Raw genomic sequence first — 27,272 nt, forward strand, 5'->3', positions numbered from 1 at the left:
TCTGTGAGACTGGCTCCATCTTCCACCACTCAGGATGGGAGGCTTAGGAGTGGGAGAGCCTATCACAGCCTGGCCAGACGGAGCTAGTTCCCGCCCACTGTCTATTTATACCTGCCTTTCCTGTTCCTCCTTCGCTTGTGATACTTCTATGCTTGTTTCCTGGCTTGCTGCTGCTGCTTGTACTACTGATCCTCTGCTTGTTATTGACCTTGTCTTTCTGACCACTCTCCTGCTCAGCGTTTTGTACTTCGCTCTCTCCTGGTTTGACTCGGCTCGTTCACCACTCTTGTTGCTCACGGTGTTCCGTGGGCAGCTTCCCCGTTTCCCTAGCTTCTGTGTACCCCTGTCTGTTTTGTCTGTCTTGCACTTACTGAGTGTAGGGACCGTCGCCCAGTTGTACCCTGTCGCTTAGGACGGGTCGTTGAAAGTAGGCAGGGACTGAGTGGTGGGTAGATTAGGGCTCACCTGTCTGTCTCCCTACCCTGTCATTACAACAGGATTGTCAGTTTTAGGCAAAACAAGAAATTAAATTAGTTCCGAATGAAGGGCTCCAACTTGGAGCTTCAGAGGCTTGGTTTCAGATAAGATCGGGTCGGGCAGAGGAAGTCCATTCACCGAGGCAACAGCCAAAGACGTCTCCAACTGGAGAAGATCCACTAGGTCTTTTTGGATGAAGTTTGCTGTGGACCCTAAGTCCAGATATGCAGAGACCCGATGCGTCTTTTCACCAGACACTATGGTCACGGGAATGGACAGTTTAGAGGAGAACTGTCTATCTAGCGCTGTTCCACCTAGGGTTGTCTCTCTAACCAATCCTAGGCATTGGAGTTTCTTTTGCTTCTGAGGGCACAAACACACAACATGGCCTCCGAGGCCGCAATACAGACAAAGACCGGAAGTGCGTCTGCAGTGTTTCTCCTGGGCAGACCCGTTTGAGCTGGTCCACCTGCATAGGCTCCTCTAGTAGGACAACTGGTGAGGGCAACAGGGATTGCTGGAAGATAGGAGCCAGCTTAGGAAATCTTCTCTCCCGACGAACCTCTTGGGATCGCTCCCGGATCCTCATGTCAATCCGGGTGGCTAGAAGTATGAGGTCATCCAGGGTAGGTGGCATATCACGAACAGATGCAGCTGCTGAGGAGACTCGTCCAGGTTCCTCAAATACCGTGTGAAAAGTCTGTAGGAAACACTGGAAGTCACGGTTGTCTGGTCCATGTAGTTCCTAGATGGGTTTGCCCATGCTAGTGCCTTACCAGTAAGGAGTGAGACTATAAATGCAATCCTTGCGCCATCAGTAGGAAATGCTCTGGCATGTAGACTGAAGTGGATCTGACACTGGCTCAGAAATCCCCTGCAGGTCCTCGTGTCTACGTCGTAGCGAGGAAGTAGTGGCAGCGAGAACCGGGAGTCAGCACCGGTACTGACAGGAGGTGTAGCAGGAGGAATAGCCGGAGCAACAGGAATGGATGTTGAAATGACTGCAGCTTGTGCATCCAGCCGATGTGTAATGGCGTTTACCGCATGGAGGAGTTGGTCCTGTCGTAATTGGCAGACTAGCATATCTGCCTGCATGGCTTGTGATGCCGTCACGGTCTTGGGTTGACCAGCAGGGTCCATGGCCTCAGCGTACTGTCACGATCTGTGGGTATGTGGACCCACTGGGCCATACCACCGTAGCGGGATAGCAGCTGGCCAAACAGTGTACCAAGTCAATGTCTATATAGTCCAAGCACTCGGGTACCTGTAGCAGTTCGCACAGTAGTAACGGCTAGGTTCAGGTGGGACCTCGGCAGCAGACACCAGGCGTGGTGTCGCACACCAGGTGTGACCGATGGCACAACACGACTTCAACTTTCTAAGGCACAGGAACAACGGTAGCACGGGATACAGGAAGCAGGTACGGGAATAAGGATAAGACTAAGGGACCATTTGCAAGACTAACACGGGTAAACACAACAACGGTCAGGCAATGAGAAAAGGGCAGAGCCCTTTTTATAGTCCAGTTATCATGGGTTAATTGATTATTTTCATGTGCGCGCGCTGGCCCTTTAAGGCCGGGCACGAGCCTGCGCGCACACCCTACGGGACACAGCATAACGGAGTGGAAGTGAGTGCTGGCGTCTCCAGGGGAGGAGATGCGAGCCAGCTCTCACAGATCCATGGCTGGGGCCGTCGGGAGGTGAGTAATCACGACGGTCTGCGGCTGTGGACACTACAGAGCATATTGCTCTAGGCGTGCAGCTATGTCCCTCTGCAGAACGGGGCGTTTAGGTTCTTTTTTTTTTTTAAAACGTCAATTTTCACAGTTTTTTTTATAAACATATCACATAAAGTTTGCGTCATAATTGAACAACACGCAATTGCAAAACAGAACAAAATAACATACAATCATGGCATACGTCCCGATTCACATATCAAATGAAATGAAAGAACGGTACGTCCCCTACCCCTGAACACGACTTAGGTCATCAAAAATTAACAGCGCATAGACTATAATAATAAGAAACCAGCACTAATGAGAGCTAGAGATCTCCCCCCTACCATCTCCTATCAAGACTAGACTAAAGTTGCAAGCCTCCTAAAGTGCCTGCCAGAAGCTGCGTATGATACCAAGCAGTGTGCCTACAGGGCATAACAATTTCTGCCACCACGGCAGCTGTGCAGTGCGATTCAATAAAAATTCGCCATTTAGCAAATAACTTCTTAGCTCCCGCTTCTTTCCGTCTTTCCACCTCCACCCTTTCAAGAGCTAATAACGGCTTCAAACGTAACTCTATCATGTCAAGACCCGGCGTGTCAGCTTCCAGCCATCTACAGAGAAGGCACCTCAAGGCCACCAGTAAAATTGTGTGTATCATGGGGGGAGGAGATCTCGTCTCCCGACTACCAGCGTCCTCTGGCGGTCGCGCCTGATGGAACAGCAGTGCCTGAGGCGTCATTGGAAGTTTCACCTTCCAATGATCTGAAATATAGTTGTGTACCATCACCCAGTATCGTTTAGTATGAGCACAACTCCAAACTCCATGCCAAAGATTCGTTAGGGGGGTGTTACATTTGGGGCAACCAGTGATGCGATCGGGGAAGGACTGTGAAGGTAAAATGTTAAAGCCATATATTGCCGAATGCATTAACTTAAAATAGGTTTCCCTCCAGCTCTCGCTCAAGATAACCTTCCGTACCGTCTCCCAACCTTCCAATATGGTCGCCCCTATAGCCGGATCTTGAGTCCACCGTTCCCAAACTTTGAACATAGATCGTGGACGCGGTCGAACAAAACATTCCCCAAGTGCTCTATACAGCCTTGAAATAGTCACCCGGAGGGACGGTGGACCTATGACCTCATCCAGAGTATGTGAGGTAGCTTCTTTATTCAAATCCTTTAACCGAGATGTACAAAATGAACGCACCTGGAGAACTTGAAGAAAATTAAAACTACCCTCTGAGGGCCTAAGTTTGGCTTTGAATTCCGACCCAGTCAACCATCTCCTGTCCTCTACTTGCATAAGGTCACCTGCGCTTCGAAGGCCTGCTTGCCTCCAAGAGGTAAAACTATGCCCACTATCTACTCCCGGTAAGAATTCCGGATGTCCCCACAAAGGCATATGTTTAGAGAGTAATTGAGGCAGGTCAAATAATTTACGAACCGCTCTCAGAACAATGGAGGTTTTGAGACGGCACGGAAGTGAAGCCACTTTACAGTGTAGCAAAGCTTTCAAATTCCAGGGCGAGGCATACGCCTCCTCTAGGTCAAAATTTGAATAATGACTCGATTCATGGAGCCAATCCACTACATGGCGAAAGAGACAAATCACGTTATAACCCCTGACATTAGGGAACTTCAGCCCCCCCTCATCTTTACCTAGCATGAGCTTAGTGAGTGCAATGCGAGGCCTCTTTCCTGCCCATATGAATTTTGTAAATGAAGAATTCAATTTATACACATCAACATGCTTAAGCAAAAGCGGGAGTGTTTGGAAGGGATATAAAAGTCTGGGGAAACTGACCATCTTAATCAAATGGCACTTCCCCAGAAGGGATAATGGCAACTGATGCCACCTTGTGAGTTCCGCCTGTATTTTTTTAAATAGCAGCGGGTAATTCAAGCCATATAGGGTCTCAGGCACCTTCCCTATCTTAATGCCTAGATAGGTAATATATTGTTTAACCGGATATATCCCACATCCTAAGGATTGCAGAAGGTCCTAGGTAATGGTTGACCCAACTCCAGCAGTTCACTTTTAGCTACATTGACTTTGTACCCCGAGCATTGCCCAAAGTCATGCAAAAAACGGAAAACAGGCAATAAGTGCTCCTGAGGATTTGACATAAAAAGTATAACATCGTCGGCAAACAAGGCTATCTTAACCGCCGAGGACCCCACCCGAATACCTCTGAACACTGCGGACTCCTCAAGAAATCTAGCCATAGGTTCCAGTGCTAAATTAAATAATAGTGGCGACAAGGGACATCCCTGACGGGTCCCTTTATACAGTTGAAAAGGAGCCGAAAGAAATCCGGAGGAATGGATTCGAGCTTGGGGATTAGTGTAAACACCTTTCAGAAAGATCCTAAAGACTCCCTGGATATGCATCTTATCCAACACCATCCCCAGCCATTCCCACTGTATGTTATCGAAAGCTTTCTCTGCGTCTAACGCCAAGAGTGCCGGTCGGGTACCTGGCTGGGGATCTTGCCTGACTGTGTCTTGCACCGTCAACACCTTTCGCAGATTTGCCACTGCTGCTCTACCCGTAACAAAGCCCACTTGGGATTTTCCCACTAATGTAGGTAAATATAGAGCCAAGCGATTTGCTAACATTTTGGAGAGTAACTTCTGGTCTTGGTCTATCAATGATATAGGGCGATAATACCCCATGTCAAGAGGATCCTTCCCTTTCTTGGGCAACACCTTTATATGCGCTATTTTGGCCTCAGCTGGAGAAATGCCTGTCTTTAGTAAAAATGTTATAGTATTCCACCAAGATTGGACTAACTTCCTCTCTCAATGACTTAAAAAATTCTCCCGTAAACCCATCCGGCCCCGGGGCCTTTCCGTTAGATAGGGTCCGAATGGTACTCGTAATTTCCTCCAATGTAACCTCTGCATTCAGGAAATCACTCGGCTCCTGAGTGAGTCCTGGCAAGGTCACCTTCTCCAAGAATTCCCTACCTTTTTGGGAGTCAATGGGCGTGTCTGAGTAAAGAGCTTGGTAATATGTACACAGAATAGTGTTAATTTTTTGTGGATCCGATGTAGAAACTCCATTGTTATCTTTAAGGGTTAAGATGTGTGACGGTGTATATCTCCCCCTAGCTAGGCGGGCCAGTAATTTGCCCGCTTTATTGCCGAACCGCATAAGATCAGCGTTGAATTGGGACCGGTAAATATTTTCTCTTTTATCAAATTGTAGCTTGGATTCCCTCCATTCATCCCCCAGAGTAATTGTCGGAGATTGTAGGAATGCCGTGTATGAACACCGCAATCTCTCGCTCGTCTTCTGATACCCTTTGGTAGTCTTGCGTTTAAGGATAGACATAAATTGCATAATTTTCCCGCGAATCACCGCTTTAGCCGGACGCCAATACAACGATGGGTCCGAACGATGCGCCGCATTATCCCCATTAAATTCCGTCCACCATCCCCTTAGCTTCTGTAAGAAACCCTCGTCCTTCGCCAACTGTGTCGGCTAGGGTAATTGTAACCGGGGAATCATCAGAAATGACTAGGTCCTCAATTGTCGCGTCACGTAACCGGCGGGAAAAGGTATCACTCACCAGTACGCAATCAATACGCGACCACGATTGATGGACATGGGAATAATGTGTGAATTCACGGGCATCAGGATGTAAACACCTCCAAGCATCTGTAAGGGCAGTGCTTCTCAAAAATTCTGGCAAGATCAAATCCTTATGCCTATGCGCAATGGACATGGCGCTCCTATCCTCCCTAGGTAACCTTACAGTATTGATTTTACGATACTGGCGAACACTGCTGGAATCCTATGGTCAGAAGTAGCGAGCGGAGCACAGTGCAGAACCCGGTGAGACGTCCCCAGGAACAGTGCTTGGAGGGTGGAACACGAGTAGAAATAAATAGCAAGGAAGTAGGAACAGTCTGGCAAAGACAGTTCTCAGGAGCAGGAGACTGGAACAAGTCACAATACTCAAGCACTGTTTGGTATTCCATGTGGTCTGAAGTAGGCCCAAACAGGAAACAAGATGGTTCACACGATGCAACATTTGCCATCTTGGTTAAGGGCAGGTTTGAGGGCAAAACAGCAGCCTCCAGTGGTAAGGAGTAAAAGTGCAGCACAATTCTTCAAAGTGTAAAACAGCGGCCACTAGTGGTAAATTTGCAGTACAACAACAGAATCCTGACATTACTACCTCCTTTCGACAGCGGCCTCAGGACGATGTTTGACTTGGTTTACCTGGATATCTTTGGTGAAATTCCCTAACCAGTCGAGGAGCATTGAGATTGCCTACGGGTTCCCACGAATTATCCTCAGGGCCATATCCTTGCCATTTTATTAGATATTGCAACCGATTTCTGAATATCCTGGAGTCCAGGATGTTTTCAACAGTATAATGTTCTTGTCCATCAACTTCGATAGGATCAGGGGCAGGCAGGTGTCGTCCCGGAAATGGATTTGGAACAACAGATTTCAGTAGGGATACATGGAACACTGGATGTATTCTCATTGGTCTGGGAAGTTTGAGACGAAAAGCCACTGAGTTTACTTGTCCAATAATCTTGAAAGGACCAATAAATTTTTGGCCCAATTTTGCTGAAGGTAAGTGAAGTTTGAGATTCTTGGTGGAAAGCCATACTTCATCTCCCACTTTGAAGGTTGGAGAAGGTCTACGAGATTTATCTGCTGTTTCCTTATATTTCTCCTGGGCAATTGATAATGTAATTTTTAGCATTTCCAGATTCTGTTGAAGTGATTGTATTCTGTCAGTCACTGCAGGAATAAAAGTTTCTCTGGGAAGATTAGGAAGAATACTGGGATGGTAACCCAAATTTGCAAAAAACGGTGTTTGTTTAGTGGAGGCATTCTGAGAATTATTGTAGGAGAACTCCGCCATTGGAAGCAAATCGACCCAGTCATCCTGTAAATGGCAGATGTAGCATCGGAGATACTGTTCTAACGTTTGATTTGTGCGCTCAGTCTGACCATTAGACTGGGGATGAAAAGCAGAAGACAAACTGACATTTATGTCGAGTGCTGTGCAAAAACTCAGCCAGAATCTTGATGTGAATTGTACTCCGCGATCCGAAACTACTTCATCTGGTATTCCATGAAGACGAAACACATTCTGAATTATAAGATCAGCAGTCTCTTTAGCAGAAGGTAGTCCAGGGCAAGGAATAAAATGGGCTGCTTTAGTGAGCCGATCAACCACTACTAAGATGGAATTCTTCCCTTTGGAGACTGGTAAGTCGACAATAAAGTCCATAGAGATAGATCCCCAAGGACGAGATGGAATTGACAGAGGCTGCAATAATCCCATGGGTGAGGTACGAGGAGTTTTGTACATGGCACAGGTGTTGCAAGAAGAAACATATTTCTTCACATCTTTTTGATAATTGGGCCACCAAAAGAAGCGGGAAAGAAATTCTTGTGTTTTCTGAATCCCCTTGTGACCTGCTAGTTTAGAGTCATGCATTAATTTTAGCACGTTTAATCTTACAGTTTCTGGAACGTAAATGCAGTGCTTGTTAGTCCATACTTGATTTTTGAAAGTTAGGGACACTTCATCTGGTGGGTGCAAAATAATTGGGTCGGTCTCATAGGCTTCCTTTATCTCATCAAGCAAGTCTTTGCTATGGATCACCCCCAGGAAATTGTACTCGGAAAGAATAGTTGTTGGTGGTACTGTCGAGGAGGAGTCATTGGAGAACAACCTAGATAAGGCATCGGCCTTACCATTTCGGGAACCAGGCCTGTAAGAGATCACAAAGTTGAAACGATTTAGAAACAGACTCCACCGGACTTGGCGGGGAGACAAACATTTGGCAGATCTAACAAATTCAAGGTTACGATGATCAGTTAGAACCACTATTTGTTGAGCTGTGCCTTCTAAACGATGTCTCCATTCTTTGAAAGCAGCAATGATGGCTAGGAGTTCCTTGTTCCCCACGTCATAATTCTTTTCAGCAGAAGTCAAACTTCGAGAAAAGTAAGCACAAGGGTGCAGCAAATCTTTCTCTCCAGTTCTCTGTGATAGAATAGCCCCTATTGCACCGTCTGAAGCATCCACTTCAACAATAAACGCTTTTTCAGGGTTAGGATGAACCAGTATAGGGGCTGTTGTGAATTTTGTTTTCAGATTGAAAAAAGCATCTTGTGTCTGAGGAGACCACACAAAAGGTATCCCTTTCTTTGTTAATTGGGTAATTGGTGTAATAATGCCCGAAAAATTCTTGATAAAACGTCTGTAGAAATTAGCAAATCCTACAAATCGTTGGACCTCTTTCACATTTTTTGGAGTTGGCTAGTCTCTAATTGCTTGAATCTTCCTAGAATCCATGTGTAACCCTAGGGGAGAAATGATATAACCCAAGAACTGTATTTCCGTTTGATGGAATTCACATTTCTCCAACTTGATATAGAGTTGATATGCTTTCAGACGCTCCAACACCATTCTCACATGATTCTGATGTTCTTCTGCAGAATTAGAAAAAATTCATATGTCATCCAGATAGATGACTACGAACTGATCTAACAAGTCCTTGAAGATATCGTTAATAAAATGCTGAAAGGTTGCAGGAGCATTGCAAAGTCCAAAAGACATGACTAGATATTCATAATGTCCATATCGTGATCTAAACGCTGTTTTCCATTCATCACCTGGTCTAATGCGAACCAAATTATATGCACCTTGAAGATCCAATTTGGTGAATATTTTAGCTTGACGAACTCTATCCAGCAACTCCGGAATCAATGGCAGAGGGTAACGGTTTTTAATTGTGACTTTGTTTAATTCTCTATAGTCAACGCAAGGTCTCAAAGAGCCGTCTTTCTTTTTAACAAAAAATATAGATGCACCTGCTGGCGATGAAGATGGACGAATAAAACCTTTAGCTAAATTTTCATCTATGTATTCTTTAAGAGCCTTCAGTTCCGGCTCTGCTAATGGGTAGATGCATCCAAAAGGTATAGCTGCTCCAGGCAACAGTTCAATCGGACAATCGTAAGGTCGTAAGGTCGATGTGGAGGAAGTTTATTAGCATTCTCTTTGTCACATATATCAGTAAATTCGTCATATAGAGGAGGTAATTTAGGAGATACTTCAAGCTCCCCTTCAATCTTTTCGTGAGATTGTTCTGGTAAAGACTCTGAGGAGGGGACCTCCGATGGAAAAGACACTTCTTTGGTTTCCCAGTCAATTGTAGGGTTCTGAGCCTGCAGCCATGGTAGTCCAAAAATAATTGGAAAATGTGGGGATGAAATTAATAGGAAAGATAGAACCTCATGGTGATTAGGTCTCATAATTATCTCCAATGGTTCAGTCTCTTGATCAACTGGACCTGAGTTCAGAGGGGATCCGTCTACAGTTTCCATAAGAATGGGCGACAGTCTCTCTTGAAATTTTACACCATGTTTATTAGCAAAAGAAATGTCCATAAAGTTCCCATTTGCTCCAGAGTCCACCATGGCAGAGGCGGATATCCATTGAGAATCAATTCTAAACTTGATGGGAATAAAGCAATGAGTGTCTTTGTGTTCTTTTTTAATATTGGGTGCTGTGCAGGAGACTGAATGAATGAGTGAATGCACTGGTGGCACTTGTTCAGAAGAATCAGATTCTACATCAGAGAAGTCATGATCTGCTACTACCGCCACCATCTTGCGTTGACGACATGGACAATTGATAAGGAAGTGATCAGTTTTACCACAATAGAAGCATTGATTTTCTCGAAACCTTCGTTCTCTTCTGTCGGCACTTTCACGCTTTTGTATACTGTCAATTTGCATAGGTTCATCTTGGTGTTCTTGGAAATTCTTTGTTTCAGAGTCTCTAGGAGTGGGAGCTGGAGCAGACGAGTAATAGTTATTATTACGGGACCAGGTAGAACCCCATTTTTCTTGTCGACGCTCTGACAGCCGAGTGTCTATTTGAATACAATGGTGTACAAAATCATCAAACTCTGTGGGAGCTTCAGGCCGTGCTAACTCGTCCTTAAGTGCACTAGATAGTCCTTTTTTAAAGAATGTTAATTTTGCAGCATTATTCCACTCAGTATCCATCACCCACTGTCTGAAATCTGTGGCATATTCGGCAACAAAGCGTCTGCCCTGACGTAGAGCCATCAACGCTGCTTCTGCTGTAGTACACCGGTTAGGATCATCAAATACTTGGCCCAAACAGGAAACAAGATTGTTCACACGATGCAACATTTGCCATCTTGGTTAAGGGCAGGTTTAAGGGCAAAACAGCAGCCTCCAGTGGTAAGGAGTAAAAGTGCAGCACAATTCTTCAAAGTGTAAAACAGCGGCCACTAGTGGTAATTTTGCAGTACAACAACAGAATCCTGACAATTGATGTCTCCCCCTAGCACTAGTAATTTGATACGATCTTGTTGAAGCTGAGTTTCCAACTGGCAGAAAAAACGTGCATTGGCCGTATTTGGCCAATAAACATAATAAATACTGAAAGTTTCCCCTGCATGTTCCACCACTAGATGGATCCAACGGCCCTAAGCAAAATTTTTGTGCATCAGTACTATTACTCCCGCTTTACCATCTCTAGCAGCCTAGCCAAAAACTTGGCCCACCTAGAACTTTTGTAAATATTTAAATTCTGGTTCAGTAAGGTGAGTTTCCTGTAACAGGGCTACATCTGGATGCAATCTTTTCATGTGCCTCAAAAGTTTGGTCCTTTTCTGTGGGGATCTAAGCCCCTTGACATTCCACAAAACTATTTTCATGTAATTGGACTATGCATAAAATGAGCTAAGGCGGCAACAAGTCGTAAGCGGTTCGAGGAGTCGGATCCATCTTTACATAAAAGCCATGCATAAACACTAAGGACATAGCCAAAACCCGGCCCAGAGAACAAAAACAAACTCAAAATCAAAAGACTTTGACAAAAAGAAAAAAAAAGAACGCCTGAGGTAAGGGCAGTCATCCCCCTAGTACCCAGTGGCGTAAGAGACTTCACTTTTTTCTGGTGTGCAGAACACATCCCTCCCTCCCCCTCCCGGACCTGAATAATAGAATATATACTAAGTATATAAATAGAGAAATAACAGACCCTATCAAGGAGACCATCTAGTAGAAATATGACACTATATCATAGAGCAGACATTACAGAAGCAGAGCCTATGAAGATAAAGAAAGTGCTCCACTACAAGGCCGACACGGACAACGACCCAGAGGCCCCTGTAGAAAATTAACCGAGTAGTTGTCCTGCAGCGTCCACAGGGCGACCCCTAAATATAGAATAGCCCTGTAGAATTTTCAGTCGGACATGCAAATAAAGATAAAACAGGCCCTAAGGGTATGTGCACACGTAGTGACCAAAAACGTCTGAAAATCCAGAGCTGTTTTCAAGGGAAAACAGACCCTGCTTTTCAGACGTTTTTTGACCAACTCGCATTTTTCGTGGCGTTTTTCGCGCCATTTTCGCGGCGTTTTTTACGTCCGTTTTTGGAGCTGTTTTCATTGGAGTCTATGAGAAAACAGCTCCAAAAACGTCCAAAGAAGTGTCCTGCACTTCTTTTGACGAGGCTGTATTTTTACGCGTCGTCGTTTGACAGCTGTAAATAACAGGTCGTCTGCACAGTACGTCGGCAAACCCATTCAAATGAATGGGCAGATGTTTGCCGACGTATTGTAGCCCTATTTTCAGACGTAAAACGAGGCATTATACGCCTCGTTTACGTCTGAAAATAGGTCGTGTGAACCCAGCCTTACACAGACCCCTTGCATTAGATATACAACATTATATCATAAAGCCAACATTATAACATTAGATCATATGAAAATAGAAAAAGTGCTTCGCTATAAGGCACCGGGCGATTGGTCTACAGCGTCCACATAGCTGCCCCGTGAGATAGGAGGGCCCTGACGAGTCGTCAATCAGGAGACGGAGACCGGGTCCGGTCCCGCGGCCGTCTCTGCGGCTTTGGAGAGTCCCCTCTGTTCGTTGATCTTCCCCCACGATCTCTACCGTGTGTGGAAAGGAGAGCTTCCGACCAGGTCCGCTCCATATCCGAACAACTCCGCCCGACATCTCTTGACTTGCGGCGTGGACTGTGCTGTGGACTGCGTCGCGCATCTTGTGGGGGGCGGCTCCTACACAACTCTGCAAGCGCTTCCTCAGCTTCCTTCACTGTAGTGAATATCTTGGTCCGTCCATTCGCTTGAAACACCCACAAGATGGGTGGGTATTGTAGGTTAAAGCGCACTTTAACTTGGAATAAGGCAGTGCAGATCTTGCTAAAAGAGCGGCGGCGTTTCGCGACCTCCATAGAAAAGTCCTCGAAAAGTAGCACCCTCATGCCCATTATCTCCAAGGGTCGAGAACTACTGCGATATGCCTTCATGAGTGCCACCTTGTCATTATAATCCTGTGCGCCCTTTCCACCCGGCATGGACGCTGGAGACCCAGTGCTGCTGGCAATGCCCTCTCACACAAGCGCTGCAAATCAGAATGAACTACCGTCTCTTTCAGACCCACAAGTCGCAGGTTGCTCCTCCTGGAGCGGTTTTCTAGGTCCTCCACCTTGTCCCCCTATTGCGTATTAGTAGGCAACACCACTTTGAGCTGGGATTGCAAGCGCTCATTTTCATCCTCCAACAGCGTTATACGCTGTTCTAATTCACCAGTCCTGGAAGTTAGTTGTGCCAGATCTGCATGCATGCGGTTAAGAGAAGCTTGCACCGTTTTTTCCAGTGCTTTTTGCAGGTCAGGAGCTATCCGCTTAGCCACTTCGTGAGCCAATGCTATATAATCAACAGGTGCAGGAGAAGCTATGAGTCCTGCACTATATGGAGACGGGGACTGAGGCTGCTGCAACTCGTCTTCCTGTGAGTACAGCGGGGGAGAAGTGGCGGGAAGCGCCGCCATCTTACCTCCCTTCTCAACGGCCACGGCTGAATCCTCCATGGCTGGCTTGTGTGCGCGGAGGAGGAGGTAATGGTCCATGCAGGCACCGCCGGAGACGTCCCTGTGTGTGGGGCTGGTGTCTGCTAGCAGATGTGCGCCGCCGAAGCGACTGTTGCAGGCATGCCGGTCAGTTGGGAGCGGGAGCTCAGTCACTCACGTCCTGCATCGCCAGCGCCGGAACCGGAAGTCCGCGTTTAGGTTCTTTAGCAGGCGTATCAGCGCCTTGTTAATTCCCCTTATCTTTAGCACCTTGTCCACCTTTGTTTTTGTTCGTCATGTTATCGTCCCCGTGAACACACTGGGGAGAATTTGAGGTATAACGGGGACTTTATTTAGTCGCCACCTATATAGCTACGACATGTTCTCAGTACCAATGACAGCCTGGGGAGCATGTACTCACGGTACCACACGTGGCAATCCCCATCAAAAGTCCCGGTCACTGGCAGGATAAGGTCTAGCCTTTAGTCAGGGCATAAGAAAGACCCATTGCCTCTCATCAGTGTTCCTGCACTGCGAAGATCCAGACCGCATGTCAGTCACTGCACCGCGTGGCTGCAAAATGGCACCAGACACCTCCGCGGTCCCAAGCAAGAGAAACAAGCGCTGTCCACAGCAGGGCAACAGCACACTCTGGTCCCAGGAGACTCAGAAGGCCGGTAAGCAGCAAATAAGACCTGTAAAGCAAGTTTCAGGTATGTATAGTCGGGAGAAATCAGGATAGCTGGCGAGAGCTCCTTCAGAACACATCCGGCTACATGCTAAGCCACACCCCCTCAAAGAAGTAATTCTAAACAAAATGCACTTAGGCCCCATTCATACTTCGTATTAGATCAATTTGTTAAACCAAAGGAATGGATTCAAAGAATAGAAGTGTAAGTGTTTGCATTATATTTTATTTCTGTGATTAGTATCCACTCTTGGTTTTGGCTTTAAAAAAACAGATGCAAAGTCCTGAGCAAATTTGCAGTGTGACTGAGCCCTTCTCAAAGTGGCGAACAATCTGTCAATGACACCATTTACTCATAGTAACAGCAAACGAATGTCCAAAATAAGAATAAAATATAACGTGACCGACATTTTTTTCTGCAAACATAAGTTGGCTACTGGCCATCACAAATATTGGAGGAGATATGTCAAAACTGATGCAAAGGAAAAGTGGAGTAGTTACCCGTAGTAACCAATCAGATGCCACCTCTCGTTTTTCAGAGACCATTTGGAAAATAAAAGCAGCAACCTGATGCCATGGGCAATTACCCCACTTTTCCTTTGCACCAGTGTTCGCATAAAATTGTAAAATTATTTTTCTCTAATTTGTATGGACGGCTTCACACAACTCCCACAATATTCCCAGTTTTAGGTGATCTTAACCCCTTCCCGCCGCAGCCCTTTTTCAGATTTTTATTTTTTCCTCCCCACCTTCCAAAAGCCATAACTTCTTTATTTTTCCGTCGATATAGTCCTATGAGGGCTTGATTTTTGCGGGACGAGTTGTAGTTTTTCGTAGCACCATTTATTTTGCCATATAATGTACTAGGAAATGGGGAAAAAATTATTTGTTGGGTAGAAATTGAAAAAAACAGCGATTCGTCCATGGTTTTCTGTGCGCCGTTTTTACGGAATGCAATGTGCAATTAAAACAACATGTTAACTTTATTTTGTGGGTCAATACGATTACGGCGATACCAAATATATATAGTTTTTTTTATATTTTACTACTTTTACAAGTAAAAACCTAAGTGTAAGAAAGAAAATTTATTTTGTGTCTCCAAATTCCGAGAGCCAAAACTTTTTTAGTTTTCCGTCGATTAAATGGTATGAGGGCTTATTTCTTGAAGGATAAGCTTTAGTTTTTAAATAATACCATTTTGGTGTACATGCTATGTTTTGATCACTTTTTATTTCATTTTTTGTGGGAGAGTAGGTGACCAAAAAATAGAGATTCTGGTGTTTACAATTTTTTTTTTTTACGGCATTCACCGTGCGGGTTAAATAATGATATATTGTAATAGTTCAGACTTTTACGGACGAGGCAATACCAATTATGTCTATTTTATTTATTTTTTTACTATGCTCTAGGGGGAAAATGGGAAAAGGTTTTTTTTTTTTAACTTTTAATTTAAATTTTTTTTTTACATAAAAAAAACAACTTTATTTAAAGAGGCTCTGTCACCACATTATAAGTGCCCTATCTCCTACATAAGGAGATCGGCGCTATAATGTAGGTGACAGCAGTGCTTTTTATTTAAAAAAACTATCTATTTTTACCACTTTATTAGCAATTTTAGATTTATGCTAATGAGTTGCTTAATGCCCAAGTGGGCGTATTTTTACTTTAGACCAAGTGGGCGTTGTACAGGGGAGTGTATGACGCTGACCAATCAGCCTCATGAACTCCTCTCCATTCATTTAGGCAGCGCATAGGGATCCTGCTATATCCTTATGTGCTGTCTTATACTAACACATTAACAATACTGAAGTGTTTAGACAGTGAATAGACATTCCACGTGATGTCTATTCACATTCTGTGCACTTTGTTACTCTGTCTGTGGTAGTTACAGCAGAGGAAGCGTGATCTCGCGAGATCTCGCTGTAAATGACAGGTTACAACGAGATCACGCTTCCTCTGCTGTAACTACCATAGAAACTGTAAAGGATCTGCCAGGCACAACTTCTGTGTATACGCCCATAGGTAATCAGTCTGCACCTGAGTCTATGTCTCTGAGACTGACTCCATCTTCCACCACTCAGGATGGCAGGCTTAGGAGCGGGAGAGCCTATCGCAGCCTGGCCAGACGGAGCTAGCTCCCGCCCTCTGTCTATTTATACCTGCCTTTCCTGTTCCTCCTTTGCTTGTGATTCTTCTCGTGTGGTTTCCTGGCCCAGCTACAGCTTCTAACTATTTGATCCTGCTCCATACTGACCCTGGCTTACTGACTACTCTCCTGCTCTGCGTTTGGTACCTCGTTCCCTCCTGGTTTGACTCGGCTCGTTCACCACTCTTGTTGCTCATGGTGTTGCCGTGGGCAACTGCCCCATTTCCCTTAGCTTTGTGTACCCTTGTCTGTTTGTCTCGTGCACTTACTGAGCGTACGGACCGCCGCCCAGTTGTACCCCGTCGCCTAGGGCGGGTCGTTGCAAGTAGGCAGGGACAGAGTGGCGGGTAGATTAGGGCTCACTTGTCCGTTTCCCTACCCCCATCATTACAGAAACAGTAACGAAGTGCAGAGATTGTGAATAGACATCCCGTGGAATGTCTATTCACTGTCTAAACACTTCAGTATTGTTAATGTGTTAGTATAAGACAGCACATAAGGATCTAGCAGGATCCCTATGCGCTGAGTAAATGAATGGAGAGGAGTGCATGAGGCTGATTGGTCAGCGTCATACACTCCCCTGTACAACGCCCACTTGGTCTAAAGTAAAAATACGCCCACTTGGGAATTAAGCAATCATTAGCATAAATCTAAAATCGCTAATAAAGTGGTAAAAATAGATAGTTTTTTTTAAATAAAAAGCACTGCTGTCGCAACTCTACTTTGCCAAATCTTATAAGTGCAGCAAAGACCTTAATAGCTAGACACTGGAAAGAGGTTGATCCCCCTACAATCACTGAGTGGTTAAGAGAAATAAATATAATACAATCGTACGAAAAAACTAAATGGCTCTTAAACCACGAACTAGAAAATTCCAACATATATGGGAGAATTGGATACAATTTTATAAATCTGTAGATATGTCCTAATTATTACCTAAGACTACAGCTTGATCCCCCATCTACATCTTCATCAGCTCTTGTTCCTGAGACAAGCCATCTACTCACCAGATCTTCCATATATAGATTCAAGGGATTTAATGCCATATTCTTTAAGATCAACACATTGTTTTCTCAAAACACATTATTACACCTGATTATATTGTTTGAGATGCATTATTATAGTAATAGATGTTCGCATTGTGAAGATGATCTGATACCCCTTCCCTTTTCTTTTTTTATTTCTGTATCCTTCCTTTTTCTTTGTTGGAAAACCCTTAAATAAATAAATAAAGAATTTACAAAAAAAAAAAAAAAGCACTGCTGTCACCTACATTATAGCGCCCATCTCCTTATATAGGAGATAGGCCACTTATATTGTGGTGACAGAGCTTCTTTAAAGAGGCTCTGTCACCAGATTTTGCAACCCCTATCTCCTATTGCAGCAGATCGGCGCTGCAATGTAGATAAGAGTAACGTTTTTTTTAAAAAAAAACTAGCATTTTTGGCCAAGTTATGACCATTTTTATATTTATGTAAATGAGGCTTTCTAAAGTACAACTGGGCGTGTTTAAAGTAAAAGTACAACTGGGCGTGTATTGTGTTCGTTACATCGGGGCGTTTTTACTTCTTTTACTAGCTGGGCGTTGTGTATAGAAGTATCATCCACTTCTCTACAGAACGCCCAGCTTCTGGCAGTGCAAAGACACAGCGTTTTCTCGAGAGATCACGCTGTGACGTCACTCATTTCCTGCCCCAGGTCCTGCATCGTGTCGGACGAGCGAGGACACATCGGACCAGAGGCTACAGTTGATTCTGCAGCAGCATCAGCGTTTGCAGGTAAGTAGCTACATCGACTGGCATCGTATGGAACGGGTTCACTTCCCCTACCCGACTTTGGCGTATGGATACGTCAAATGTCCAGAAGGGGTTAAAGAGGCTCTGTCACCAAATTATAAGTGCCCTATCTCCTAGATAATGTGATCGGCGCTGTAATGTAGATAACAACAGTGGTTTTTAGTTTGAAAAACGATAATTTTTGAGCAAGTTATGAGCAATTTTAGATTTATGCTAATTACTTTCTTAATGCCCAAACTGGGCGTATTTTAGCGTTTGGCCATGTGGGCGTTGTAAAGAGAAGTGTATGACGCTGATCAGTGACCAATCAGCGTCATACACTTCTCTTCATTCATGTCTATTTGTACTCAGCACAGCGTTATCTCGCTGTGTTGTCACGTGCACCCACATTAACTGAAGTGTCTTGAGAGTGAATAGACATCACCTCCAGCCAGGACGCGATGTCTATTCACACTCCCGACACTTCGGTAAAGTCTGTGTGGGACTTAATCTCTGCAGTTTATGAACTGTTCGCGTGCTGCTCTAGTGAAAGTGTATCGTGAGTGGACAAATGGCACTGCTGGGAATAACCGACGTGGAAACTGCGGAGCACCACGTGCCATTGATTTGAGAGGTGACCGTTGGCAAAGGTGTGCGAGGACCAAACGACACACTACAATGGAGCAGCTCATCGTAAAAATCTAATGGGGCTTCCTGACATGTCTAAAACAGTTCAGCGAACCCTACTGCGTATGGAGCTCCGAAGCAGACGGATGGTGGTCATTGTAATGTGACTCGACTGTGTACAAAAAACACGGATGTTTGAGTAGCCCCTGGAATTGCATTGGTCAGTGTGCCGTCAGTTATTTAAACTGACCGCACACGGACATGAAATATGGTCGTGTGAATAAGACCTAAGTGTGAAGCATTGATTATAGCAAACTTTGTGTTCCTTCTGCAGTGTGGTCCTGAGATTAGCAACATCTCATCCACTTTACGGCTACTGTAAATGCTGTGGAATGTCCACATAGAGTTCAGTTGTGGAAATTCTGCAGTGTTTACGGTGTGGGAACCCAGCCTAATGCTATGTTCATCAAAGAAATAACCCAAGCACTCAGGCGTATAGATAAATATAATACATTTAGTTTATTATTCTGTTTTTTTCTGTTTTATCTTCACAGAAGTAAATCTTTACAAGATTTCAGTAATTTTTTTACAGGCGATTTTTAATTGACGTTTCGGCCGAACCAGGCCTTTATCATAATCGTTTAAACGAATATACAAAAAGAAAAGGAAAATACAGAGTATAAGTATTGTTGCATACAAGTATACATGAAAGTAAAAGTTTTATATAAGAAGACAAAAAACGTGATAAATGTATAAAGAGCATGTATCATACACATAGACATTATTAATTGGACTGTATATTAAAGAATGAAAATAGATGACATGCAAAATATGTCGAGAAACTAGAAGTATGTATCAATTTGACTAAATAATAAGGTAGCAGAGCTATCGCTAGCGGCAGAAATACATTTGAACTACATGTTCAGTTTTAATGGCATTGCCTATGCATAATAACAAAAATGTTGGTCACAGCAGAAATACATTAAATGGTGGTAAGTAGTTAAACAGCAAGTTTAGTAGATGGAGGGGTATTGACAAATTACCCTTCAGGACCATACCATAAGATACCGGTAGTGTGGATAGATTAAAGAGAACGATAGGGAAGTACAAACTAAAGCACAGTTACCTGTATGGAATCGTGGAGCTGGGTATTAAAGGGAATGTGTTGCCAGAAAAACATGTTGCTTTTTTTTTAGTTAAACAATTAGTGTGTAGGTGATTAAACATTGTTCTAATTTTTTTTATTTTTTTATTGGATTAAATTTATAATATTTCCCAGCACTGGTCACTAGATGGAGCAATTCCCAAAATTGCAGCATTGCATGTGGTAAAGCAACCACATTGCTTTATGCTGCAAAATTGGGAAAAAATCCCTCGCTCTAGTGAGCTCTCAGAATCCCCCCCTCCTTTATCCTGGCTAGTGCCGGGAGAAACGAGGGGTTTGAACGGTCTAACCTCCTACACTGTGTGTCGCCATTTTTTGAGCTAACACACAGTGTAGAAGGTTTACATACACTAGTAAAACACACTGAAACACGCACATACATAGAAATCACTTACCTGCTCCAGTCGCCGCCGCTCCCTCCGGTCCGTCCGCTCCGTCTGCTGCCGCTGCTCCATGTGCACAAGTCCGGAAGCCGCGACCGGAAGTAGTAATCTTACTGCCCGGCCGCGACTTCCGGTCCACAGGAAAATGGCGCTGGACGGCGCGCATTTCAAATCGGACTGTGTGGGAGCGGCGCATGCGCCGTTCCCACACACACGGCGTACACCAAAGTGGATGGAACGGGCCCCGTTCGCAGTCCCTATGGGACTGGAGCTGCCGTATTCCATGTCTGTATGTGTCGTTAATCGACACATACAGAAATGGAAAAAAAAATGGCAGCCCCCATAGGGAAGAAAAAGTGTAAAAATAAGAAAAAGTAACACACAAACACACATATAAATATAAACGTTTTTAATAAAACCCTAACACAAAACTGATATTAAAAAAAAATTTTTGGTGACACTGTTCCTTTAAGGTTTACTTACTTCTAAATGCTTATTTCTCTTGCCAACATCTTAGTCTCATTATGCGTTCCACAGTACATACTTCTAGTTTCTCGAGATATTTTGCATGTCATCTATTTTCATTCTTTAATATACAGTCCAATTTAGGGTATGTGCACACACACTAATTACGTCCGTAATTGACGGACGTATTTCGGCCGCACGTACCGGACCGAACTCAGTGCAGGGAGCCGGGCTCCTAGAATCATACTTATGTACGATGCTAGGAGTCCCTGCCTCTCCGTGGAACTACTGTCCCGTACTGAAAACACGATTACAGTACGGGACAGTTGTCCTGCAGTGAGGCAGGGACTCCTAGCGTCGTACATAACTATGATGCTAGGAGCCCGGCTCCCTGCACTGTGTTCGGTCCGGTACTTGCGGCCGAAATACGTCCGTCAATTACGGACGTAATTAGTGTGTGTGCACATACCCTAATAATGTCTATGTGTATGATACATGCTCTTTATACATTTATCACGTTTTTTGTCTTCTTATATAAAACTTTTACTTTCATGTATACTTGTATGCAACAATACTTATACTCTGTATTTTCCTTTTCTTTTTGTATATTCGTTTAAACGATTATGATAAAAGCCTGGTTCGGCCGAAACGTCAATTAAAAATCGCCTGTAAAAAAATTACTGAAATCTTGTAAAGATTTACTTCTGTGAAGATAAAACAGAAAAAAACAGAATAATAAACGAAATGTATTATATTTATCTATACGCCTGAGTGCTTGGGTTATTTCTTTGATGAATATTGTGGGTTGCCCAAACCCGAACCCTCACAGCACCTGAATATCCTAACCAGGAGTGCAATCCAATTTTTCTATATAATGCTATGTTCACACATGGCGTAATTACTGCAGATTTTCCAACCAGATTTGCGGGTGGCGAATTACAGTATAGTATACAGTATAGTGGATGAGATTTAACAAATCACAACTAGAAAAAAAAGAAACATTTTCCACATAAAATGTGAAAAAAAACATACTCCCCTGGCACTCCTGTAGCGACGTATCCCTGGTCGGTGTCTGTGCAACTGGCCTTCTGGGATGTCGTCTCGTATCATGTGACATGGCAGTCAAACACAGGCTACAGCGTTACATGGCACCAAATGTCACCTGAGGAGGCCACTCAATAGAAAAAAGCCAATAGGAGCGGGGACGCGTTGCTACAGCAGCGCCAGTGTAGGGGAGTATGGTATTTTTTTGTTGTCTGAAGCACCAAATTCTGTCACAAAAATAACATTGTACTGTACTCAGTTGTGGAAATCCAGTATGGAGCCTGCAGCAAATACTCAATGTGTGAATCTGCTCTTATGGTCTGCCTCTGTGGTACAAATGCCTTTAGGGCTCATTCAGACGAGCGTGTTCCTCGTCCGTGTGCTGTGCTTTGAAATAATTCACAGCGCACTGACCCATTCATTTTAATGAGACTATTCAGACTGCAAGTGTCCGTTGCGTGGAACTCACTCCATGACCTACATCGGTGCGTTATTGAGCACCTAGTCGCCCATTGAAGTTTAAGGGTGTGTGAAAACCACAGACAGAATACGGACGACATCCGCGTGCTGTCCGTGTTTCACGCATCAGTTACAAAGAAATGCAGAAAAAAAAAAAAAAAAGAAGTGCTTGCACTGAGCTGAAAAACGCATACCTCACGCAACGCACACTGACAACCTTGGACAGGAGGTCCTAGTGTGCCGCCCCCCCATCAGGAAATGGGCACGAGACTAAACTACCCCAACTCTGCAGGCTTGGCTTTAGGTGCTAGGTATTGATAGGCTACGGGTCATCCACGTAGGACAATCTACTTTCTTGCAATAGCGCCCTCCTGCGGTGTACTCATAGGTCATAGGCAGGCGCATGCCTCTGTATCACAATGCGCAGCTCCGCCTCACGTACGTGCTACGCCTCCGTGTAGAATAATATCACATTTCTTTATTTATTTTCTTTCTCACATCTCCGCCCCTCGCAGTTTTCCAACCGCGCCCCCGGATCCAGTGTTTGGAATAAAGTCCCGGAAGGAAGCGGCACTGTAGTAGCCGACGAGCTGGCCCGGGCCGGGGGACAGTGGAATGAGGCGGCCGGCATCGCGGCTGGTGCTGCTGTGCTTGGTCTGTGGCTTCTGCTCGCTGCTTTACGCCCTCACTCAGAGGGGGAGCGGGAACACAGAGGTGCAGGAGCGGGCTGCCGGCTCGTCAGCAGTGTGGAGAGCGGCGCCAGGTCAGCGGCACAGGTACGTACAGTGCGCGCGCAGTTCCTGTATGTGTGATAGTTGTAGTGTGCTCCCAGGCATGACGTGATTCACATTGTACAGGCGGAATAACACATAGTGTGGTGGGCTAACAGGTACATTTATAACAAGCTATTAGAGAATAAGTACTACGGGACGCATGTATTGAGGGGGATCAGAGGGTGCCCCTGAACTCACTGTCCATATATGGACAGTGACGTCCAGGGCTTCTCCAAGACAGGAGTACCCGGCCAGAGATCTTGCAATGCTCTAGGGTACTCCATAGTTGAAAGCCCTGACTTTACTGTCCATATATGCACAGTAATGTCAAGGGCTTCCCCAAGCTCATAGTAGCGCTCTGTTAGGAGTCCTCGGCCAGGATCAGTTTTTACCGGCCATTACAAGGATTAATTCCTGAAAAACGGCTGTTAAAAACGGATCCATAGGGTTCTATGGGGGCTGTGAAAATGGCCGAAAATAGAACCTGTCCTATTTTTTTTTTGACAGCCAGTATTCATGGGCCGTTAAAAAAAAAAAAAAAGTTTACGTGCCCGTTTTTCACTATTGTGTGACTTTTAGCCTAAGGGCTCATTCAGGCAAATGTGAATAACGTCTGTGTGCTGCGCAGGGAAATCACGCGCACCACACGTACCCATTGATTTCAATGGGGCCGTTCACACATGCAGGACTTTTCACGCAGCGAGAATCCGTTGCGTAAAACTCACTGCATGTCCTTTTTATTGGTGTGTTTTTCACTCACCTATCGCCCATTGAAGTCAATGGGTGCATGAAAATCACGCACAGCACATGGATGCACATCCGTGTGCCGTGCGTGATTTATGCATCAATTCAATTAAATTATTCATGCCCTCGCAAAGCACACTGATGCATAACGGACCAGATTCATGCGTGTTTTTCACACGCGTGAATCTGATACGCTGGTTTGACTAGCCTTAAGAGACAAAAAAAAACTGATGCTGATGCAACTGATATCGGTGAACGTAACCCTTACAAAAAGATTTATTATGGAGAAAAAATGTATTAAAAATATCACGTTTTTCCTTATCCTTATCCTCCTTTGTGGACGTCATAAAAGTCGGAATAGTGGTTTTTTTTGTTTTTTTTCTCATCCCCCACCTCCAGAAAAAAGGAATACAAATTAATTAATAAGCCTTTGTATCCCAAAATGATACATATTAAAAATACAGCTCTTCCCAAGAAAACAACCCCTAAAAATGTATGGCTCTCAGAATGCAGCAAAACAAATTATTTTTTTCCAAATTTTTTATTTTTTTCTTATTGTGCAAAAGTGAGAAAAATAAATACATTTGGTATCATCGTAATTGTACTGACCTGCAGAATAAAGTTATTTTTTTTTTATCCATTCCAAGCTATGGTCTTGGCCAGTGATTGACTGATCATGTGGCTATATGGGCACATCATCGCTGCAGACATGTCAAGAAACCGCGGCGGGGGTACCAAAGCAGCGTGGCTGAAACACTAAGGAACTGTTTTTTGTTTTTTTTTATTGCATTCCCCATCCTTCCTCCCAATGGACACAAAACGCTACATAAACAAAAGCTGGCATTTATCTGGCGTTTTCCCATAGGCTTATCTATAGGTTTTAAAAAATGCATGTTCAAAATTATCCAAATTTAAAAAAAAAACACCATCAAATAAGTTTTTAGAAAAAGCAATGAAAAACGCTTAGCGTTTTTTTAGTCGTTAAGTGGGGAACCTCTATGATGATCATATTCCCTAATAGAGCATGTGGACAGGGGTTGTGTCCTATGGGACAATCTCTTTAAAATGATTGTATGAGAAATGTATTTTTTTAGAAACTGCACCGCTCTTGCCCCTGTACATCGTTTGTCATTTCAAAGTGCCAGTGAAGGATGCCCGGTGAGGCCTTTTGTCCTTCAGTAGTTTTGCGCTGTGTTGGGGAATACAGGGCACACTACGCTGCTACTTCAGACCCTGCATGTGCCCATTAGGGGTAACTTCACACGTAGCGTAAATAATGCGGATTTTCCACAACGGACGTCGTTATGGAAAATCCGCAGCATAATACAGTAGCAGCAGAGTGGATGGCCTTTACACAAATCTCATCCACACGCTCAGAAATTGACTTGCGGTGCGTTTTTTTAAATCCGTAGCATGTCAATTGTAGTTGTGTAAGCACTGCTTTTTTGTTATAGGTCCCCCCCCCCATTGAATTCAATGTGAGGTAAAACCCGTAACAAATAGCAGCGGATAAGCTGCGATTGCAAATAGTGCAACTCTGCAAATAGTGCAGCTCTGCAAAAACCAATCTCTTATGCTTGCCCAGAATTCTGTGCTTCTTCGTCCAGGCCGGCCTCCTGGGATGATGTTTCATCCCATGTGACTGCTGCAGCCAATGACAGACTGAAACTTCATCCCAGGAGGCCGGGCTGCAGGACGACAGACGGGCATCGCCATAGCTACGAAAGTATGAACATATTTTTTTTTTTATTTTTTTATTTTTTTTTTTTTTACGTGAAATTTTTCCACAGCGGCCTTTCCAGGTGAAAAACTGCACCAGAATTTGGTTTGGTTTTTCGTCCGGAATTCACTGCGGCGCCCAGGGCGGATATGCTGTGTGCTTTTACGCAGCGTATCTGCCCTGTGCGAACATGGCCTTAGTGTGACTGGAAAGTCGCACTCCCTTCTACTGACGCGCACACACAAAGGAAAGTTTTAGCTAGGCTTTCCTTTACCTGGAGCAAAGATTCAATTCACTGCCCTAGTCCTGTATCTAAATATCCTGGTTGGCACACCTCCCGACATGCAACTGTGCCGTTTAAAACCCCCCACCTTAAAACGCTTTTAAAATCTAGAAAAAAATGTTTTTAAGGGTTTGCCTTACACGAGTCGTTCTTATCACGGTTTTGTGGCGTTTTTTTTTATAAATTGCACGAATTTGCCATGATTTCCAAAAATTACAACAAAGCGACAGAAACCTAGGTAAACCGCAAAGGAGTCCATCCGAAGTGCTTGAAAACTTTCACAGCTGACTTGTGCCATATTTAGCAAATAGCTTACGTGGTTCATTTTTTTTTTTTTTAGGCTGCCTACAATGCAGAGGGTAAGTTCTACCAGTACTACCCTCAATCACTTTCAAAAGGGGGTGTGTTTTGTCGATGGCAAATGTACGGCGTGTTTAACCCCTTCCCGCAAAATCACGTACAGTTACGTCATGGGAGATGGACTGTTCCCGCATCTTGACGTAACTGTACGTCATGGAGATGAAGCTGGCTCAGGAGCTGAGCCAGCGACATCACCGCCGGGTGACAGCTGTATGTTACAGCTGGCACCCTGAGGTATCGGCCAGGACCGGAGCTAGCCTCCGATCCGACCGATTAACCCCTCACATGCTGCGTTGAATAGCGATCGCAGCATGTGAGGAGTTTATAGCCACCGGCGCCCCAGCAACATGATCGCTGGGTTGCCGGTGGCTGCAAAGGCGATCGGAGGGCTAATGCTTACCTCCCGTTCCGCCAGCAACGGAATCCTCCTATGCCCCGTCGTCGGCGGGGCCCAGGAGGCTTCCGGTACCATCGGCAAGATGGCGCCGGCTCAGCTTCCGGCTCAGAAGCTGAGCCGGCGTCATCAGCAGTGGGTGTCCGCTGTATGTTACAGCGGACACCCCGATCTATCGCCAGGAACCGGAGCTAGCTCCGATTCCTGGCATTAACCCCTTCGATGCAGCGATCCATTGTGATCGCTGCATCCTAGAGGTTTGTAGCAAATCGGCAGCCTTGCCACGCGATGGCAAGGCTGGCGACTGCTACCATGGCAACAGGAGCCCTAACAATGGACTCCTGTCTGCCATTACGTAAGCTGATTAGGCCCCGCCCAGAGGCGGAGCCTGATCGGCTTGCTGTCAGTGAACAACTGACAGTTCTAATACATTGCACTACATAGGTAGTGCAATGTATTAGAACATCAAACAAACTGTTGGACCTTCAAGTCCCCTAGTGGGACTAAAGAAAAGTGTCAAAAAAAGTGTCAAAAAAGTAAAAATAAAAGTTGTAAAAAAAACAATAAAAGTTTCAAATAATAACACAAAACACAATCGCCCTTTTTCCCTTATCAAGTCATTTATTATTGAAAAAAATAATAAAGCCATACATATTTGGTATCGCAGCGACCGTAACGACCTGAACTATAAAAATATTATGTTATTTATTCCGCACAGTGAACGCCGTAAAAAAAATAACTAAAAAATACTGACATAATTGCTATTTTTTGGTCACTTTGTCTTCCAAAAATTGAAATAAAAAGTGATCAAAAAGTCGCATGTACCTAAAAATGGTACCTATAAAAACTATAACTCGTCTCGCTAAAAACAAGCCCTCACACAGCTCCGCCGACGAAAAATTTAAAACCGTTATGGCTCTCACAACTTGGCGACAGAAAAAATCCATTCTCTTTACAAAAGTTATTTTATTGTGCAAAAAGTTGTAAAACATAAAAAGTGCTATAAATTAGGTATCACCGGAATCGGACTGACCCGCAGAATAAAGGTAACATGTAATTTATAACACGTGGCGAACGCTGTATAAAAAGAACTAAAAAAATATGCCAGAATTGCTGTTTTTTGGTCACCTGGCCTCCCAAAAAAAAAA

At 44.4% G+C, this 27,272-nt stretch overlaps 1 protein-coding gene across 2 annotated transcripts in view; it reads left to right on the plus strand.

Moving 5' to 3' along the window:
• The first annotated feature begins 22,264 nt into the window (after nucleotides 1-22,264).
• The window catches only part of GXYLT1 (glucoside xylosyltransferase 1), a 47,969-nt gene continuing 42,961 nt past the window's right edge, over nucleotides 22,265-27,272 (plus strand). Inside the window, exon 1 of one of the 2 annotated variants that reach the window (XM_075855031.1) lies at nucleotides 22,265-22,626. In XM_075855031.1, coding sequence (XP_075711146.1) covers nucleotides 22,466-22,626 — 161 coding nt within the window. In that variant the 5' untranslated portion in view covers nucleotides 22,265-22,465. The remainder of the gene's footprint in view (nucleotides 22,627-27,272) is intronic. The other variant, XM_075855032.1, reaches the window with a different exon arrangement.

Source organism: Rhinoderma darwinii, chromosome 3 (assembly GCF_050947455.1).
Source record: "Rhinoderma darwinii isolate aRhiDar2 chromosome 3, aRhiDar2.hap1, whole genome shotgun sequence".
Classification (NCBI taxonomy): Eukaryota; Metazoa; Chordata; class Amphibia; order Anura; family Rhinodermatidae; genus Rhinoderma; species Rhinoderma darwinii.